We start from the raw sequence: 19148 nt of genomic DNA on the forward strand, positions 1-19148 counted from the left end.
TGCTGTGCCGGTCTTTCATTCTTCGTTACCCAAATACTTGACTGAGAAAATCGAACGAATACAGAAACGTGTGGTATCGATAATTTGTCCTAAACAAGAGTACGAAGGGGCATTGCAAGAACGTTTAGAAGAACATCATAAAGACATTTGCAAGTCAACATTTAATTCCATAACAAATGATAGACAGCATAAAAACTTTATGGTTTATTAATTGAATTGAAATTGATCAGGAAAATTTTATTGAATATTTGTATACATAATTAATATTTATTTACCATTATTTATGTAATACGCAATTCAGCCTGTTGGGGCTGCGATGTATTTGTTAATGAAGCATTTCTCATCTCATTTCTCAAATAAATAAAAAAGTAAACATAAGTGCTATCCATATACATAAAACCTATTATAATAATTAATAAAGATGTAATGTTTACTTCCAATTTGTTTGTTTGTGCTGCAAATTATTTTAATTTCTGACGTAATCCACTTCCGGTTGTAACACAACAGAACTGCAATGCATCAGACAGCCACTAGAGGGCGCGTTTTCAATAAACGGCTGTTATGGAGCGAAACGGCTAAATAAGGATTCGATGCTTGTTTCACTTTGACGTAGATAATACATTTAATAATTTACTAAACTAGATAAACTTTTAAAAGTTCTGTATTTTAGTTTGAAGGCGTTTTGTTGTTTCCAAATGGAAAAACGCCCATAAAGATACACGGCTGCACGGCCCCTTTGACTCTGCGCAAATCGGGTGCAGGTTGAGTAGCTCGAACGCTCCCGAGGGGGGAAAAAAAAGAATTCAGACGTTTCACTGTTCTGTCTTGGTGAATTAATCCAAATTTTGAAGAACACTTGCGCTTTTTAAACATGTTCCGACTTTGCAAACGAGCTGTTTTTATCCACGAGCAATGGACAGTGAAAGTCAACTTACAGTTCAGGTAATTTTTGAGTGTAAAATACAACATTTCCGGTCTCTGCATGCTCGTGCTGTGTATGGATGTTGGGAAGGCAGGATGCTGCGTTCATTAACATTAAACATTCACATAGGTTTACGAGTGCAGTTATAGTTCAGAAACCTAAGCTGACACTTTGCTGGTTGCTGAAGGATCATCATTATTCAAATGCTGTATATTCTTTAAAATTGTTTAAAAATGCAGAGCCTGTAACCAGAGGTGGAAAAACTGGATTGACAAAGTAAAAGTCCTGCTTAGGTTTTCCTTCTGCCTGTGCTCTCAACACAGGTGAGTTCACCAATTAGCTCATCAACCTGGCTGAGGGGATGTGGTCATTGGGATCAGCTGGTTCATTGAATTGGCTGGAGAAAAAATGTGGCAGGGTTTTTACTTTCTGCACCCGGGTTTTTCCACCTCTGCCTGTAACCTTGTCAGCCAAATAGTAAAATAGTATAATAATAATAATCCTTATTTAACATTGCATCTTTCATTTTGAGTCAAACTCTCAAATTACTTTGTATAAAAGATTACAAAATGAGACATGCATTAAAGCAATTTGCATAATACACTTTTGACAATGAGAAGTTTAAAAATATAAAAATTAAAAGAAAAAAAAAAAGAATCACAGTGAAGATGCCTGCTTGTTATTTACTTATTAATATTTTTCCTCCTAGCCCGTACTCGACGTCTCCAGTCAGACTGGGAGTTCTGCAGAAGGTGAATAAAAAGTGTGAGCGTTTCTTAGAGCAGCGATTTCCTCGCTTTTCCATCCTGTACCACACCCTGATGAAAGGTAAGAACGACCTGATCCTCGGCTGTGAAAGACTCTCCAGCTCAACATACAGGAATTACATTTAAAAAGAGGTTGTGATTCAGGGGTCACATAGTTCTAAACCATTCCTTACAGATCATGATGCATGATACGTGTCCTTTTTATTATATGTTATTCTATGACTTTTGATCCAGAATGATCAGAGCTGTCAGAATGTATTTCTGTCTTTGAATGGTGTCCGAATGTTGTTTATAATGTTTACAGGCAAGAAATTTGACATTTTAATGTCCAACGTGTCGTCTTCATTGTGACAGAATGACTTGTGTCAACCGAAAATAAAAGACTGGAAATAAAAATCTAAATTTCAGTACTTTATGAAGTGAGCACTTGTAGTGAACAGAAAGAAATTTGAGCTAGATATTACTGTATGTAAATAAATGGATGAATAATATTATAGTCTGATTAATATTCAAAAGGAAAAAATAATTAACCTGTAGACATTTTATGCAGAAAATATTCTGCATAAGAGTCAAATTGTCATGATTCAAACTGATGTGGAATATTTCTGTAGAGAAACTCCAGTACGTCACATCACGGCCCACATGTTTAAGTTTATTCTGATCTCTTTGTTAAATTACAGGATTTCAGCTCCTGTTTGAAGATGTGAAGGAAGTTAGTAGAATAAAGAGAAACATGTGGACTAAAAACCTCCACTACAGAGAGCTTCCTTATAGAGAAATGAAGAGGCTCATTCTGGTAAGTTCATGTTTCTCAGACACTTCGATACAAAGCAGTGAAAATATTCTGGATGTCTAAAGTCTCTGTCATGTTTAAAGGAACAGTCCACCGTATTTCCATAATGAATATGCTATTGTCTGAATTGAGACGAGCTGCTCCGTACCTATCCAAGCTTTGCGCGACCTCCCAGTCAGTCAGACGCAGTCAGACGCGCGGTCACTCCTGTTAGCAATGTAGCTAGGCTCAGTATGGCCAACGGTATTTTTTGGGGCTGTAGTTAGATGCGACCAAACTCTTCCGCGTTTTTCCTGTTTACATAGGTTTATATGACCAGTGATATGAAACAAGTTCAGTTACACAAATTGAAACGTGGCGATTTTCTATGCTATGGAAAGTGCGCACTATAATGACAGGCGTACTAACACCTTCTGCGCACTTCGACAGCGCATTGATATCTGAGCTCCGTATCAATGCGCTGCCGAAGCGCGCAGAAGGTGTTAGTACGCCTGTCATTATAGTGCGCACTTTCCATAGCATAGAAAATCGCCACGTTTCAATTTGTGTAACTGAACTTGTTTCATATCACTGCTCATATAAACCTATGTAAACAGGAAAAACGCGGAAGAGTTTGGTCGCATCTAACTACAGCCCCAAAAAATACCGTTGGCCATACTGAGCCTAGCTACATTGCTAACAGGAGTGACCGCGCGTCTGACTGCGTCTGACTGACTGGGAGGTCGCGCAAAGCTCAGAGAGGTACGGAGCAGCTCGTCTCAATTCAGATAAGAGCATATTTCATTATGGAAGTACGGTGGACTGTTCCTTTAAAGTGCATATTCTGGGCCAATTTCGGGTTTTTTTTTTTTATATATGAAAGTATGTCCCTTTACACACTCATCCAGAAGGGTAATTTTGCACAAGGCCATCTGTCTACAGCAGAAAAAAAATAAAAATTCAAAACGCTTCTGGAAAAATCCCAAGGGAGTCTGGGGCCAGATTCGTGACGTCACGTGCAGAAGCGCCAGCAGGCTGCGCGAGCTTTGCACGGTTTCAGTGCACAGCCTGTGTAGACCAAGCGCTCCCATTTCTCTCTCATTGTCCGGTCTTTTGGGAAACGATGAGTACTAATCCCATCATGATTGGTGTTGCTACACCCTCCTACGATACATCTGTTAACCATTTTAATAATTACGCAATAATGTTGAAGAAATTTGCAGAAAACCACCAGGTCGTTTTCTCATAAACAAACCAGCGCTGACGTAGGATTCAGAGGGAGGCGTCCCACACGCGATGTCACGAAAATCAATGTTTGCCGGGAAATCCAAGTTTTTTCAGAGGCGGACCAATTTGCCTCAAATGGCTTGATTTCAACTGAATTTTTCTGGTATTGCGCAAGGTAAAAAAATTGCAGAGAATGCAGAATGTGACAGATATTTGACCAAAGTTTAATATAAAATAGGAGAATTACATTGATCTTGCTCCTGAATTTACCCGTGATATGCACTTTAAATTATTAGTGAACCCCAGCGAACGTCCCTGATTATTAAAACTAGAGACGATACGATCCAGCATTTTATTTTCTGTATCATCTGATTCTGATGTGACCGGTGTGCTGAAGACAGTCGTCTAGTGGAGTGAAGTTTTACAGGATTTCAGTAAATTTCTTGTACTGTAGAAAAAAAGGTCTTTCCTTCATGTATGATCAGGATTTTCATTCATCCTGCTATAACAGATTTACTAGTAGCTATTTCACCTTTCTCACTCGTGCGCACACACACTGCTGATCCGTCTTCAGTGTTTTTGTTTTTCCCTCTGTTTCAGTTTCGACGCGACATGATTAAAGCCGTCCCACTGCTGGTGATCTCACTTCCTCCATTCGCCATCGGCTTTGTGCTCATCCTCATGTGAGTGAGTTTTTGGGATAATGATCCTCATTTATCAGTTTGTTTGTTTGTTTGTTTGTTTGTTTTTTAATTAAATATTTTCATAGCAATATAACAGATTTAAATTTACAACCAAATTTCAGGGATGTGTTTCATGATGATGATGATATGATGATGAAATGATAGACCGTTTATTTCAAAAACACTTTGCAGTCGAAAGACTGAATTACGTGAATATTTACACAAATATATATGCATTAAATATAAAATTTAAATATTATAATATGACAAGCGGCACGGTGGTGTAGTGGTTAGCGCTGTCGCCTCACAGCAAGAAGGTCCGGGTTCGAGCCCCGGGGCCGGCGAGGGCCTTTCTGTGCGGAGTTTGCATGTTCTCCCCGTGTCCGCGTGGGTTTCCTCCGGGTGCTCCGGTTTCCCCCACAGTCCAAAGACATGCAGGTTAGGTTAACTGGTGACTCTAAATTGAGCGTAGGTGTGAATGTGAGTGTGAATGGTTGTCTGTGTCTATGTGTCAGCCCTGTGATGACCTGGCGACTTGTCCAGGGTGTACCCCGCCTTTCGCCCGTAGTCAGCTGGGATAGGATCCAGCTTGCCTGCGACCCTGTAGAAGGATAAAGCGGCTAGAGATAATGAGATGAGATGAGATAATATGACAAAAGTTGAAAATAAAAATGAGACCATAAAAACTATATACAGTGACTAATGATAAAACTATCTCGGTATCTGTTGGTCTTGCAAACGGGCACAACAAACTTGCGATTGGATCTGAGATGATAATTCCGACGAGAACGATCCGGTAAAAGGTGACATAGTTTGTGGTCACCCTGCTCAATGTTGCTAAATAGTTCCTTGCACAATTGACTTCTTCTGTCATATAAAGATGGAAGGCCAGCTTTAACTAGGCCTTCACTGTAACTACAGGCAGGAAAAATTATGCGCAATGCGCGACGCTGAATGCGCTCAGTTTCATCCGAGAGATATAATGGTAGATTACAATGAAATACCTGGCATGCATATTCTAAAACTGATCTAATGACACTGCAATAGAACAAAACAAGGTCGCTGGGGGCTATTCCCGCGTGCTTAAGTTGTCTTAAGAGATAAAGTCTCTTGGCAGCTTTGGTTGTTATTGAGTCAATATGCGCTGACCATTTAAGATCACTGCTTATGGTCTGTGGTCATCCCACAGACGCGTTCATCACACAGCTGATCTCCATTTAATGACTTAAATTTCAACAAACTCATGTAGGATACAATACGAATATTTATTTCCAGACTAGCTGGATTTTCATCAAGGACACATTTCTTGTATAAAAGCCCCGTGAACAGTTTCTGAATAAACTCCTCATGAGGCTGATGGTGTGTGTACTGGGGTTTTATACTCTGTATACACTGCAGTATGGAGTTATCAGGGGTGTTCACTCAGAAGTGAGATGATTAGAAGAGATCAGAGATGGGAATCGCTCCACCTGCTTTCAGGGTCAGTTTGAAGATGAGAACGCTGTGAACAGGTTGGAAAGTGATTTGATGAAACAGATTTTTTTTTTTTTCCCCTCAAATATCAACCAAATTAAATCTATCTAACTCAGACACACTTCCATTATAAACACTGGTGTAGGTTAATGTGTCCCTGTTAAATTAAATAAAGACAGAAAGAACAAACAACCCATTTTGGACCATAAGTCCTGCATTTTTAATTTCTTGTTTTTTTATGCTGACTGATTTCAGACAGATTTGGCATTTATTCATAAATATATATTTTTTAATTCTTTCTCTTTTTGTCACATTTTTACTTTGTTTACGATCGAAGCTTTTTATGACAGAGAGAAGAACAGTAAAGTAAAGCAAGAGTTTCATGACTGCTCAGTGCTTATGAGAGTCTGAACCTGAAATTTATGGCAATTGTACAAGCCTTTGATCTTTTATCATAACTTTTATTGAAAAAAAATCTTGGTGTAGATTTCCTGCAGATCACATGATGTGCCTTCTGCTGATATTTATTTTAAAACTGAGTAAAAGAGTTCAGAAATTCCATACACAATATACTGTAAATACATCAGCGTTGCATTCAGAACATGAATATTGTTTCTAAGCTGAGCAGACACACAGCGATCAGACTAACGCACTGCTCCTATCTCTGGACTTCACACCCACAGTTCGTTAGATGCTGTGGTCTGTGATCTACACACAAACACACCCCTTGTTGGTTTCTAAAGAGCTTTGGATTAAAGGAGGCTTAAAATTTCAAGTCGGTTTTAGGTTTTTTTTGTTGTTGTTAATTTTAAGACTAGTCTTCAATAAATGAATGAATGAATGTGAGCACATTTAAGGGTGTTTTCACACTTGGTCCCTTTCAGCCATCTAACCGAACTCAGATCGATGACCTCAGCATTTTTTGCGCATATGCGAACACTCCAACCGTACCCAGACCCCTTTAAAGCGAACCGAACTGAGACCACCTCAGGAGGTGGTCTCAGTACGGTTCACTAAAAATCAACGGTACGGTTCGCCTAATCTGCACATTGTGAACAAAAAGCGCACCGGGTTCACTTCGCCTTTTTCACTGTAGTTTAACCTTCGTTTGCCATGGTTGGTCACGTGACTGTAGCAGGGAAACTCAACTTCCTTTTGGAACTTACCACAGCCGCTGGAATAAATTTATTTTCCTTAATCCGCACTCTTTTGATCAAAGAATACAGCAGGGCAAGCATGGCAGCAGACATTTTGATTCAAGAGAAAATTACCCAGAATTCCGTGCACTGGGGGTCTGAGGGTTCTAGAGGACCTGGTGTGAACAGAAAGAGGACTGAGGCCCCATCAAAGCTTAACTGGACCAGAAAGAGAACCCAGTCCTCTTTGTAATAAATTCACAGTGTGAACACAAAAAGAACCGAGTTCTTTTTCTGTTGGTCCACTTAAAGAGGACTGAGTCTGGTTCCTTTAAAGGGGACCAGGTGTGAAAACACCCTCAGTCCTCTTTAAGTGGACCAAAAAGTGGACCAACAGAAAAAGAACTCGGTTCTTTTTGTGTTCACACTGTGAATTTATTACAAAGAGGACTGGGTTCTCTTTCTGGTCCAGTTAAGCTTTGATGGGGCCTCAGTCCTCTTTCTGTTCACACCAGGTCCTCTAGAGCCCTCAGACCCCCAGTGCACGGAATTCTGGGTGATTTTCTCTTGAATCAAAATGTCTGCTGCCATGCTTGCCCTGCTGTATTCTTTGATCAAAATAGTGCGGATTAAGGAAAATAAATTTATTCCAGCGGCTGTGGTAAGTTCCAAAAGGAAGTTGAGTTTCCCTGCTACAGTCACGTGACCAACTACGGCAAACAAAGAAGGTAAACTACAGTGAAAAAGGCAAAGTGAACCCGGTGCGCTTTTTGTTCACAATGCGCAGATTAGGCGAACCGTACCGTTGATTTTTAGCGAACCGTACTGAGACCACCTCCTGAGGTGGTCTCAGTTCGGTTTGCTTTAAAGGGGTCTGGGTACGGTTGGAGTGTTCACATATGCGCAAAAAATGCTGAGTCATCGATCTGAGTTCGGTTAGATGGCTGAAAGGGACCAAGTGTGAAAACACCCTAAGTTTCAAGAGCTAGTATTTTTGAGTTTATTTTATTTTATCTGTTATTATTTTTACCTGGTGCACCTACACACATTTCACCACCAGATGTCGCCAGTGTGCGGTGTTTGGAGTTAAGTGTTTTGAAATTCGGAACGGGAACCTTCAGTGAGGTGGATCATTTGGTTCGGTTCACCAATAAGAATCGACTCCCAAACGTCTCATTGTCATTTTTTCATTCAAAACAGGAAATTTTTGCAGTATTTCGACTCGTTGATTTTCTTCTTTGCCAAACTCTGGCTGGAATTTATTGATTAATTCTTATTCTAGCTTTTACTTAGCAAAATATAATTACATCAAATGAATGTAAATAATTTAAAACAAACAGCTAATGAACAGCTCACATGGTGTAAAGAGATTTCAAAGGAAGCATTTGATTAATTTACACTTCAAGAGTAAAAGCATAGCTTACTTCTACAAACAAACAAATAAATAAAACACATGCAACCTAATTCTACAAACAAATAATTAATCAACTCCTTAAACACTGTATATGCAAGTCGGCTCTCAGTGTTCAAGTAAAAGAGTCGACTCAAAGAGCCGACTCGTTCCTGAAAGACACGTCAGCAGTTTAAAGCTTAATTAAAGCCACTTTTCTCTCATCAGTAAAAGAGCTTGATTCCTGAGTCACTGTTGTATGAGTCCATATGAATACACATCTTAATGAAGGTGCGAGAGTGTCTTCTGAAAGCCCTCACTTCATTTTATTTTCCTCTGCAGGTGTTTGTTTCCACGTCAGCTTTTGTTTCGACATTTCTGGACGCCACAGCAGCAGAGAAAGTTCCAGATGATTGACCACATAAAGCGTTCTCGGTGTCAGGCGAAGATCCTGCACAGCTTGGTGTTGATTGTGCCATATGTGAGCGTGTGGCATCGGAGGAACCTCCTCAACCTGTGCTCCAAGGTTCTGAGAGGGTTTTACTCGCTAAATATATTTTATAATATGCAACGATTTGAGGTTGTCCAGTTTTTAAGAATAAATCCTTGACTGAGGGATGTTTCTGTTTTCAACCACGGCATCGTATTCATGAGTAATGCAAAAAGGAAATAATAATTAATTATCGATATAGTTTTGAAAATGTGTTCTTATAAAGCGCTTGGGAGCTCTAGATGATTAGTTTGTAGCTGCATTTTAGCATTTGATCTGTATTTAAACATATATTGCAATATAAATAATGTATTTGGTTGTGATTCACATATATTTACTGATGAAGGAATTATATTTACAGTCATAATCAGATACAATACTTGCACTCCCCAGCCACTTTAATAGGAACTTGTTGATTGTAAGATCCCTGTTCTTGGCTGCAGGAGCGGAACCCAATGTGTTGTTCTTTCTGCTGTTGCATGCTGAGATGCTTTTCTGCTCACCACAGTTGTAAAGAGTGATTATATGAGTTACTATATCCTTCCTGGCAAAAAAAAAAAAAGCTCGAACCATTCTGGTCATTTTCCTCTGACCCTCGCTAATCAACAATGCGTTTGTTTCCACCCACAGAACTGTTTCTCGCTCACTCGATGTTTTTTATTTTTCGCACCATTCTAAAATAAAAATAATAAATTCTAAAATAAAAACATAAAAGGGACCAATATACATACGGTATATTTTATTGCTTTTCCATACAAGTAGGATTACTAGAATAGTCTTGATTATAGTATTTGATATTGGATTATATTTTTAATCAGTATTTGGTGATTTAATGCTCAGCACTACAATGAGATAAAGAAGTTAAATTAAAAAATAGAAAAGGCATTCGGGTTATGAAACTGCAATTTACTTCTAGTCCAGAAAATACAGCCATTGCAGATGAACTGTAACATCAAGGCAGAGCGTAATGTTTGATTTGTTCCACAGGTTCAGGCTGGGACACACCCAAGAGTCTCTGAGGTGCACGCTGTACGAGACCTCTTCAGGTCTCCTCCACTGGAAATGCAGTGTCTCAGTCCTCGTCATCTGGTCAGTAGATTTGCAGCGAGACTCTCACATGTGGCTTTTTAACACTGGATTCTTTTTACACTTCTGGCCAAAACGAGAGAAGAGTACACTCACAATCAGAATATTTTAAAATACTGAAGCAATTCATAAATCATGAATTATTAAAATGTTAGAAAATACATATCTATACTCCTCCGTGTCATGCTGTTTAAGGAAAATAATCGATATCAGGTTGGTGTGATAGAGCGGAGTTACTGTTACCATCCTGAAGTTGATTACTTTTCCATTTCAGCACTTCCTGAAGAGTTTTATTCCTCTAATACCATAGAAATTTGCCCAATATCTCAATTCTTTATTTATTAAAGAATGACGTATCATATTTTTTATTAGTTTATAGTTGCATTTAATGTCAGAGAGACAAGTGCCGCTTTTCCACTACAAACGCGGCTGAGCCGTGCCGTGTCGAGCTGAGTCGAGCTGAGCGGGGCTGTTGGAGTTGCATTTCGACTACAACCGCGCTGAACCGTGCTGGCTGGAAGTGGGTGGACACATTGGGTGGAGTTAGCGAAAGTGGGTGGACGTCACGTGATGTCGTTAAGCAGCGCAAACAGTGACATCAGTGACAGTGGCGGAACAAGTCAGAGCCGGGCCGGGGGCGGGGCAAATGACCGGGCCCTTTATTAAAGCTTATCATAACATCATTTTAGGCTACAAAATGTCCGCAACTGCGGTGTTTACCAATTTCAACACTACGGGGTGCAACTATGTTATTTAGTACATCAAGTCCTTCAAACGAACATGTAACTCAGAAACAAAAAACATTAGGATACTGTACATGGCTCATAATAAAACATCAATAGCCTATACTGCGCACATTATTTGAAGGGCATACGAATGAGCGCTCAGAGGTTGCAACGGTGACAGGAAGAGTCAGAAATAAAAGGAGGGCGGTGCAAACCTCACTGAATGCACTGTGTTTACCAATTTCAACACTCCGGGGTGCAACTATGTTATTTTGTACATTAAGTCCTTCAAACGAACATGTAACTCAGAAACAAAAAAACATTAGGCGACATACTGTACATGGCTCATAATAAAACATCAATAGCCTACTGCGCGCATTATTTGAAGGGCATACGGCGAGCCTTGCGCTCCGCGAACTCGTCCACGATGCTCTGTATGTCACTGATTCAGTTATCTTTTAAGCGGTAGTCTCACGACCCGGATAGTAAACAATAAACATGGAGGACATGGAGTCGTTAGTGTTGCTGGTCTTGGTGCTGTGGCTTGTTGTCACCGACAACGCCAACAGATACTGGCAAGAGCGTATAGATGAGGCGAGGCGCATAAGGCTTCAGAAATTCTTGTAATTCGTAATTCTCCTTCTTCCGGGTTTGCGGTGTTTACAGATCCCAGCGCGCTCGCGGGGCGTGTGTGGGCATGTGAGGACACTCCTCCTCACCAATCAGTGCACAGGGGAGTGTCTGCTCACGCCCCCAACCTCACTCGGCACGGCTTGGCTCGCTTCAGCCCTACTCCAAAACGGTGCGAGTTTTAGGGGCTAAGCAGGGCTGAAGCGAGCTGAGTCGTGCCGGTTTTTGGTAGTCGAAACGCGAGCCGTGTCGGGCTGAAGCGAGCTGAAGTGAGCTGAAAAAGGGTAGTGGAAAAGGGCCAAAGTTGGTTCCTGTTCTCTCTCACTTTTTGGACTTTCTCTAGAGAAACCTATGAAATCCTTAGAACAATCCTTGTTTTGTTTTTTTGAATCTCAGGCTAGGAAATTTTCTTATCTTTTATATTTAGTATTATAAGCTTAACAATTAGTATTTAGGATTTTTAATATTAGTAGAGTCTGTATATTTCGCTTTTATATCAGGTGAAGAGCCGTATTTGTGGAAACTCTGATATTAAACTGTTATTATTATTATTATTATTAGTAGTAGTAGTTATATAGCAGCTACAAACAGTCATTCCCTCACCAGCCTCTTTATTTTTTTCTCTCTCTCTTTAAGTTAATTAAAAAAAAAGAGATTGTCATGTTACTGAGAAACTGCAAAGATGTCAGAAAACTTAAAGCTAGACAGCCTTTCGATTTCATAAAATCAGTGAGGTTTAGTTCCGTCTGAAATGTGGTCAATGTTCATTTCTGTAATATTTCACAAAATATCAGGCCATTCTGTGGCTGGGAAGTTATTTAATTTGAGGGGATTAAAGCAAATAATGTGCATGAACTCGCTCGCTTTGGCGCAGTCAAGCAGACAGAGGAAGTCCGTGTGCGCATGCGCAGGTTTACCTCCTTCTTTTGGGTTTTATGGCAGCTGGCATCCACAGTGCTGCATTACTGCCATCTACAGGTTTACCTTTGAGCGTGCACTGACAGTTCCATCATTCTGTCACTAAACGAACAGCTGATCACGCCGAGGTGCTCGCTGAGCGCCCATATTTATTAGTTTGGTCCTGCGTTTCCTTTCCTTCATATAGAACATAACGTCTTTTCTTCTCACTTTCTTTCTGTTACTGTAGTCGCTCTTTCACGTTTCATTCGCACACTCACGTCCTCCGTTTTTCTCTCCTGTTTCAAATTTGTATCCCACAATGCCTTGCGTGAACGGGGAAAGCCCACCACGTGATGCATGACGTAGTATCTTGAATTGGGTCATGGTCAAGCAGGAAAAAAATAGTGGAGAATTTAGGCCCATGTGGCTTTAAATTCATTAATTGTTCCATTTTTAAAAAAACTAATAAAATTGGAAGTCTGCGATTCAAATTCAGTAGCTTTCAGTCATTAAACAAAAATAATTGGGTGTTGGGGAAAATTCTTTTTATGACCTACACTTGAAAAATCTGAAAGGAAGTCTAGCTTTAAAGTTACAGCTTTACCCTGTAGACTCCTTCCGTAAATGTTAAAGAAACGTCTCCTTGCAGGAAAATTCACCGTATCTGTGATTACACACGTTTCTCTTTTTTAAATAACATGGTTTTTAAAATGTTTTTGAAAGAGAAAAATGAATACAAGAATGCATGAATCAGAGGAATTGATTGATTGATTAATTGATTGATTGATTGATTTGAATATTGCTTCAAAGGAAACTGATGATTTCTGGGAAATTGCAAGGAATTAGGAGCAAGAAGATGAGCTCATCATTAGTAATATCATGATATAATGTTATAAACTAGAAAAAAATAAATTCCACTGTGAATTGATACAAAGCTGTAAAATTTAATCTTTTTGTCTTTCTCATTTTTATGCAACCTTTTTTGTTTGTTTTCTCTCTCTCTTATCCAGAGATTGTTAGGTTCTCAGTTCCCTGTAATCGTGTGGTTTCCCAGTTTCCTGGTGCGGAGGCGGCTGACCACCAAAGCTCTGGACCTGCTGTATCTGGACCGCGCCCTGCAGCATCTCGGGCTCAATCAGCTCACCGAGGAAGAAATGAGACAAGTCTGAACTTCTCGCTCTATTTCTACATAAACAGTCTGACATTTTCTGTATAAAAAGTTTTGGCACCCATAATTGACTCCTCAACAGGAGGAGCATTGTATTAGATTTAAACAGCTCTAAATCACATTGTTTATGATATTATGTAGCCGATGTAAATAAATCTTCCATTTGCTAGACCTCATCTCACACACACCAGGGTTTCTGCTTTAAATCAGTAAAGTGCACATTGATCTTGCAAAATTTTCATGACATTCTTTACACAGAAATGGAACAAAGGATATTATTTTAACATGGGTGCCAAAATTTTTTGCAAACAGCTGTATATTAATATACTTGGATTGCACTAGGTTTTTTTTTTGTTTGTTTTATAATTTTCTTCTGCATCACTGAGGAGACGTTTCTTTATTTGAGAGTAACTTTAATATTTGATGGCTAGGCATGTGACCTTCGAGGAGTGAACGCCAGTCAGCTGACCTCCAGTCAGTGTGAAGAGTGGCTTCGTCAGTGGCTCGAGCTCTCCACAAAGGTCAAAGGTCAGTCGTGTACAGTATGTGCTCTTTAACCATACAAAAATAGAGTCCAGCAACAACTGTTTCAAAGGTGTATTTGTAAATTGACTCGTTTATAACGAACATGCACTCCTTGTGGATTATGGGTAATACAGATAGTTCTAGTGCTTTCTAAAAATGGATGATGTTTCAGTGAGAATTACAAGAATTGTATTTTTAAAAAAAAGTCATGGGATACATAGAGGATATGAAGTTTATCTTCGAGTGGCAAATGTATATTTCCATAAATACAAAATGTTTTCAACATGAGAACATAAACTTCATATCTTTGCGTGACTGTGTAATATACTCCTATCAAGATTTTTTTTTAGCCCATTTAGTATACATTGAGTATACATTTTTATTCTAGCCCCATTCACTGGATATGAACAATCGCGTGCTCTGATTGGTTACTGTCCTACTAGGCTATTAGCTCATATACAATGTGTAGAGAAAACAAATGGCAGAGCGTGTTGCTGAAGCAACCAAGGACGAAATAAAAACTCTACTCGAAAACAAAACCCCAAAAAATAAAAAAGCAACAAAATATGGAATGAAAATATTTGATGGTAAGAATGTATCTTGTTTTATTTTTCAAGAATTATTATCGCATTTTTCACAAATTGCTTCTGTCATTTCGCCGGATTGTTTACATTCTAAGCGGAAATGATTTTGTCTGCTGTTTTGTATAAAGTTATTATTTATCGAATTTGCAAAAAATAAAAATGCTCTGTTTCTCAAAATCCAGTGAAGGTGGATAGAATAAAAGTCATTCCACTCAATCTTGTCGTACATGGATTATAGACAACTCGATGCTACGTGCCTCATCGGCTATCGGCTCATGTACGATTCGATTTTGTGGAATAATTGTTAAATATACAGTACATTTAGTCCAGGGGTTTTCAGTCTGCAGGCTTTCAGTCCACCTGAGTAGGAGCCACATCTGATTCCATTTGTTTCATCGATTCATTTTGGTCTCTGATCATCTCTCCAGCGTGCCTCCTGTTTATCTGGTGTGAAAGCCTGCAGCTCCACCCGCCCTGTGTGGATGAGATTGAAGGCTCGTTATTTCCTCAGTTCTCTCAGCCAAGTTCCTTTTTGAAATGTCCGCCCCATAAAAGGCTCATTACTCAACACGAGAGTCATTCAGCCAATAAAAGAGATGAATCAGTCAGAAAAACTTAAAAAGAATTAAACAAAAGTATTTTTCAGTAATCATTTCATGTGTTATACCGGCCACTATAAAAATGATTATTGCAAAGTACCTTTGTTTAATTCTTTTATTCCTTTTTTAAGTTTTTCTTTTGTACTTGTGTTGTACATTTTATTTTTAATCTTTTGGTGTATGTCAGGGTTGAAAATCACTTGGAGCTTCACTCTGTATTTTTCTCCTGTCACAAACCTTTTTTTTTTTTCTTCCCATGTTATTCTGTTATCTCATCTCATTATCTGTAGCCGCTTTATCCTGTTCTACAGGGTCGCAGGCGAGCTGGAGCCTATCCCAGCTGACTACGGGCGAAAGGCGGGGTTCACCCTGGACAAGTCGCCAGGTCATCACAGGGCTGACACATAGACACAGACAACCATTCACACTCACATTCACACCTACGCTCAATTTAGAGTCACCAGTTAACCTAACCTGCATGTCTTTGGACTGTGGGGGAAACCGGAGCACCCGGAGGAAACCCACGCGGACACGGGGAGAACATGCAAACTGCACACAGAAAGGCCCTCGCCGGCCACGGGGCTCGAACCCGGACCTTCTTGCTGTGAGGCGACAGCGCTAACCACTACACCACCATGCTGCCCCATGTGATGAATCAAATAAACTAAACTAACTCAGTCATTAAAAACCAAATCATTCAAGAATTAAATATATTTTACACCTGATGAAATGCACATGAGAAAATTCTTGCATGTTTAAATACTACAGCTTTATTCTGAAGTATTAGCTGATTTTCCTGAAGTCCTCCATTTGTTCTCACTCCACAGAATCAGAAACCTCTCTGTTACTGCACAGTATGACGCTGCTCACGTTCAATTACCCACCTGTGACCAAGTGAATGAAACACATCCTCATATCACATCTCCTTCCTCCTGTTTACTAAAGAACCTCTTCACCTCGACTCGCCTGATTCTTCACTTCGTTTACACACCTGCTTCTCTTTTTCCCCCCAGCAGAGCATTCCACGCACATTTCTGTTTAATGCTCACTGCCAAACCAGTTTGCAGCATTTACAGCCTAAATGTTTAAAGTCATTTGCATAAAGTGACTCACTTTAGGGTTATTTAAAGCACAATCTGTGCAGAAATTTTTGTTTTTGGAAACCGTATACAGAAGTATTTTTACAGCATTAACATTGTGTGGTGTATAGGGAATCCATGGCCTAATGGTTAGAGAAGCAGCTTTAGGACCAAAAGGTTGCTGGTTCAATTCTGTGGACCAACAGGAATGGCTGAAGTGCCCTTGAGCAAGGCACCCAACTGCACTGGGTGTGCTGTACGTCAGTCTGGACAAGAGCGTATGCTAAATGCCATTTAATGTATTTGTTTTGCACTTTATCATAATTATTCACGTTCATATCCAGTTTTGTACAGCTCCGACATGCCTGCTGCCTGTGATTACAATCCAACCTCGTATCTGTCCTTATTTAATCTCAGATTACTTCTTTTTGATTTCCATTTTGAATTGTTTTGAATTATTGGGATTTTTTTTGTAATAATTGTTATTTTTGTGTGGCCTTTTGAGGAAAAAAAAATAAAATCAGCTCAGAAGTCAGTGTGGTTTTTTTTTTTTTTTTTTTTTAATATATATTGCTTCTGTTAGAATTTGTTAAACACAAGTTAGCAAGCTATTGTTTTTAACATTTTTATATTTTAATATCATTTCCCAGCAGTACAGCACAAAGGTATCAAACTGCTTATGTACAAAAAACATTCTAGGTTCCCTGTTACATTTATTTATCTATTTATAAATATTGCTGTCTTTAGTGTTTACTCAGCACTTTCTAAATTACATTGTTCATTCCAGTGAGCAGCAGCAGCTCCTGTGAGTTCTTCTGATCAGGCTTCAAGAGATAATAGTGCTGTGATAACCCTGATGATGATGGAGCTGTTAGATGGACATGAGTAGAAATACTAGTATGTTAAAGAAAAAAAAAAGCTCATTGTCAAGTATTATTAAACAAAAATTCACTGAGGTTTTAACTGGAATGGATGTTTATTAGAAAAAGTTACAAAAATAATATATTTGTATTTTTGACCAAACCTCCTAAACAACATATATACATACATATACACACACATATATACAGTGCTCAGCGTAAATGAGTACATCCCTCCTCTCCATCCAGCATCCAGTCACTGAAAGAGGTCATTGTTGAAGGATGGAAAAAGATTGATGTTGCAAAATGTCGCCAACTTGTTCATTCCATGCCTAGAAGACTTGGTGCTGTCATTAAAATTCATGGAGGCCATACAAAGTACTACATGTAGTAGTTTTTGTTGTGGGGTGTACTCATTTTTGCACCACCCTAATTTGAGTAAAACTGAACAAATGTGTAATTTAAGTTATATTACTGACCTTACTTTCACATTATAAGTTAAACAGATGTTCTATTAAACTTTGTCTTGTCAACTTTTTGGAAATTGTGTTCACTGAGATATTGTTTAAAATGTTACTTTTCAAAGGGGGTGCACTCATTTATGCTGAGCACATATATACATATATATACACACACACACACACATATACATATATATATATATATATATATACACACAGAGTGGTGCTTGAAAGTTTGTAAACCCTTTAGAATGTTCTATATTTCTGCATAAATATGACCTAAAACATCATCAGATTTTCACACAAGTCCTAAAAGTAGATAAAGAGAACCCAGCCATTTAGTCATTTATTTACTTGGTCATTTATTTGAGGAAAATGATCCAATATTACATATCTGTGAGTGGCAAAAGTATGTGAACCTTTGCTTTCAGTATCTGGTGTGACCCCCTTGTGCAGCAATAACTGCAACTAAACGTTTGCGGTAACTGTTGATCAGTCCTGCACACCGGCTTGGAGGAATTTTAGCCCGTTCCTCCGTACAGAACAGCTTCAACTCTGGGATGTTGGTGGGTTTCCTCACATGAACTGCTCGCTTCAGGTCCTTCCACAACATTTCCATTAGATTAAGGTCAGGACTTTGACTTGGCCATTCCAAAACATTAACTTTATTCTTCTTTAACCATTCTTTGGTAGAACGACTTGTGTGCTTAGGGTCGTTGTCTTGCTGCATGACCCACCTTCTCTTGAGATTCAGTTCATGGACAGACGTCCTGACATTTTCCTTTAGAATTCGCTGGTATAATTCAGAATTCATTGTTCCATCAATGATGGCAAGCCGTCCTGGCCCAGATGCAGCAAAACAGGCCCAAACCATGATACCACCGCCACCATGTTTCACAGATGGGATAAGGTTCTTATACTGGAATGCAGTGTTTTCCTTTCTCCAAACATAACACTTCTCATTTAAACCAAAGTTCTATTTTGGTCTCATCCATCCACAGAAGATTTTTCCAATAGCCTCCTGGCTTGTCCACGTGATCTTTAGCAAACTGCAGACGAGCAGCAATGTTCTTTTTGGAGAGCAGTGGCTTTCTCCTTGCAACCCTGCCATGCACACCATTATTGTTCAGTGTTCTCCTGATGGTGGACTCATGAACATTAACATTAGCCAATGTGAGAGAGGCCTTCAGTTGCTTAGAAGTTACCCTGGGGTCCTTTGTGACCTCGCTGACTATTACACGCCTTGCTCTTGGAGTGGTCTTTGTTAGTCGACCACTCCTGGGGAGGGTAACAATGGTCTTGAATTTCCTCCATTTGTACACAATCTGTCTAACTGTGGACTGGTGGAGTCCAAACTCTTTAGAGATGGTTTTGTAACCTTTTCCAGCTTGATGAGCATCAACAATGCTTTTTCTGAGGTCCTCAGAAATCTCCTTTGTTCGTGCCATGATACACTTCCACAAACGTGTTGTGAAGATCAGACTTTGATAGATCCCTGTTCTTTAAATAAAACAGGGTGCCCACTCACACCTGATTGTCATTCCATTGATTGAAAACACCTGACTCTAATTTCACCTTCAAATTACTGCTAATCCTAAAGGTTCACATACTTTTGCCACTCACAGATATGTAATATTGGATCATTTCCCTCAATAAATAAATTACCAAGTA

The 19148-nt window shown here is 39.3% G+C and overlaps 1 protein-coding gene across 1 annotated transcript; it reads left to right on the forward strand.

Moving 5' to 3' along the window:
- Positions 1-544: 544 nt before the first annotated feature.
- On the forward strand, positions 545-16691 carry LOC132874421 (LETM1 domain-containing protein 1-like). Its single transcript, XM_060910593.1, has 9 exons — positions 545-942; positions 1632-1750; positions 2370-2485; positions 4289-4371; positions 8713-8896; positions 9848-9949; positions 13212-13364; positions 13801-13897; positions 15905-16691. Exons 1-9 carry the CDS (start codon positions 872-874, stop codon positions 15973-15975), a joined length of 996 nt encoding a protein of 331 aa, XP_060766576.1. The 5' UTR covers positions 545-871; the 3' UTR covers positions 15976-16691.
- Positions 16692-19148: the final 2457 nt, after the last annotated feature.

This window comes from Neoarius graeffei, chromosome 26 (genome assembly GCF_027579695.1).
Source record: "Neoarius graeffei isolate fNeoGra1 chromosome 26, fNeoGra1.pri, whole genome shotgun sequence".
Lineage (NCBI taxonomy): Eukaryota > Metazoa > Chordata > Actinopteri > Siluriformes > Ariidae > Neoarius > Neoarius graeffei.

Excerpts from the sequence above, each read along its gene's own strand:
- LOC132874421 (XM_060910593.1), top strand. The coding sequence starts at position 872 with ATGTTCCGACTTTGCAAACGAGCTGTTTTTATCCACGAGCAATGGACA. Across the intron at positions 8,897-9,847 it reads TCCTCAACCTGTGCTCCAAG|GTTCAGGCTGGGACACACCC; the intron begins GTTCTGAGAGGG and ends TTTGTTCCACAG. Across the intron at positions 9,950-13,211 it reads GTCTCAGTCCTCGTCATCTG|AGATTGTTAGGTTCTCAGTT; the intron begins GTCAGTAGATTT and ends TCTCTTATCCAG.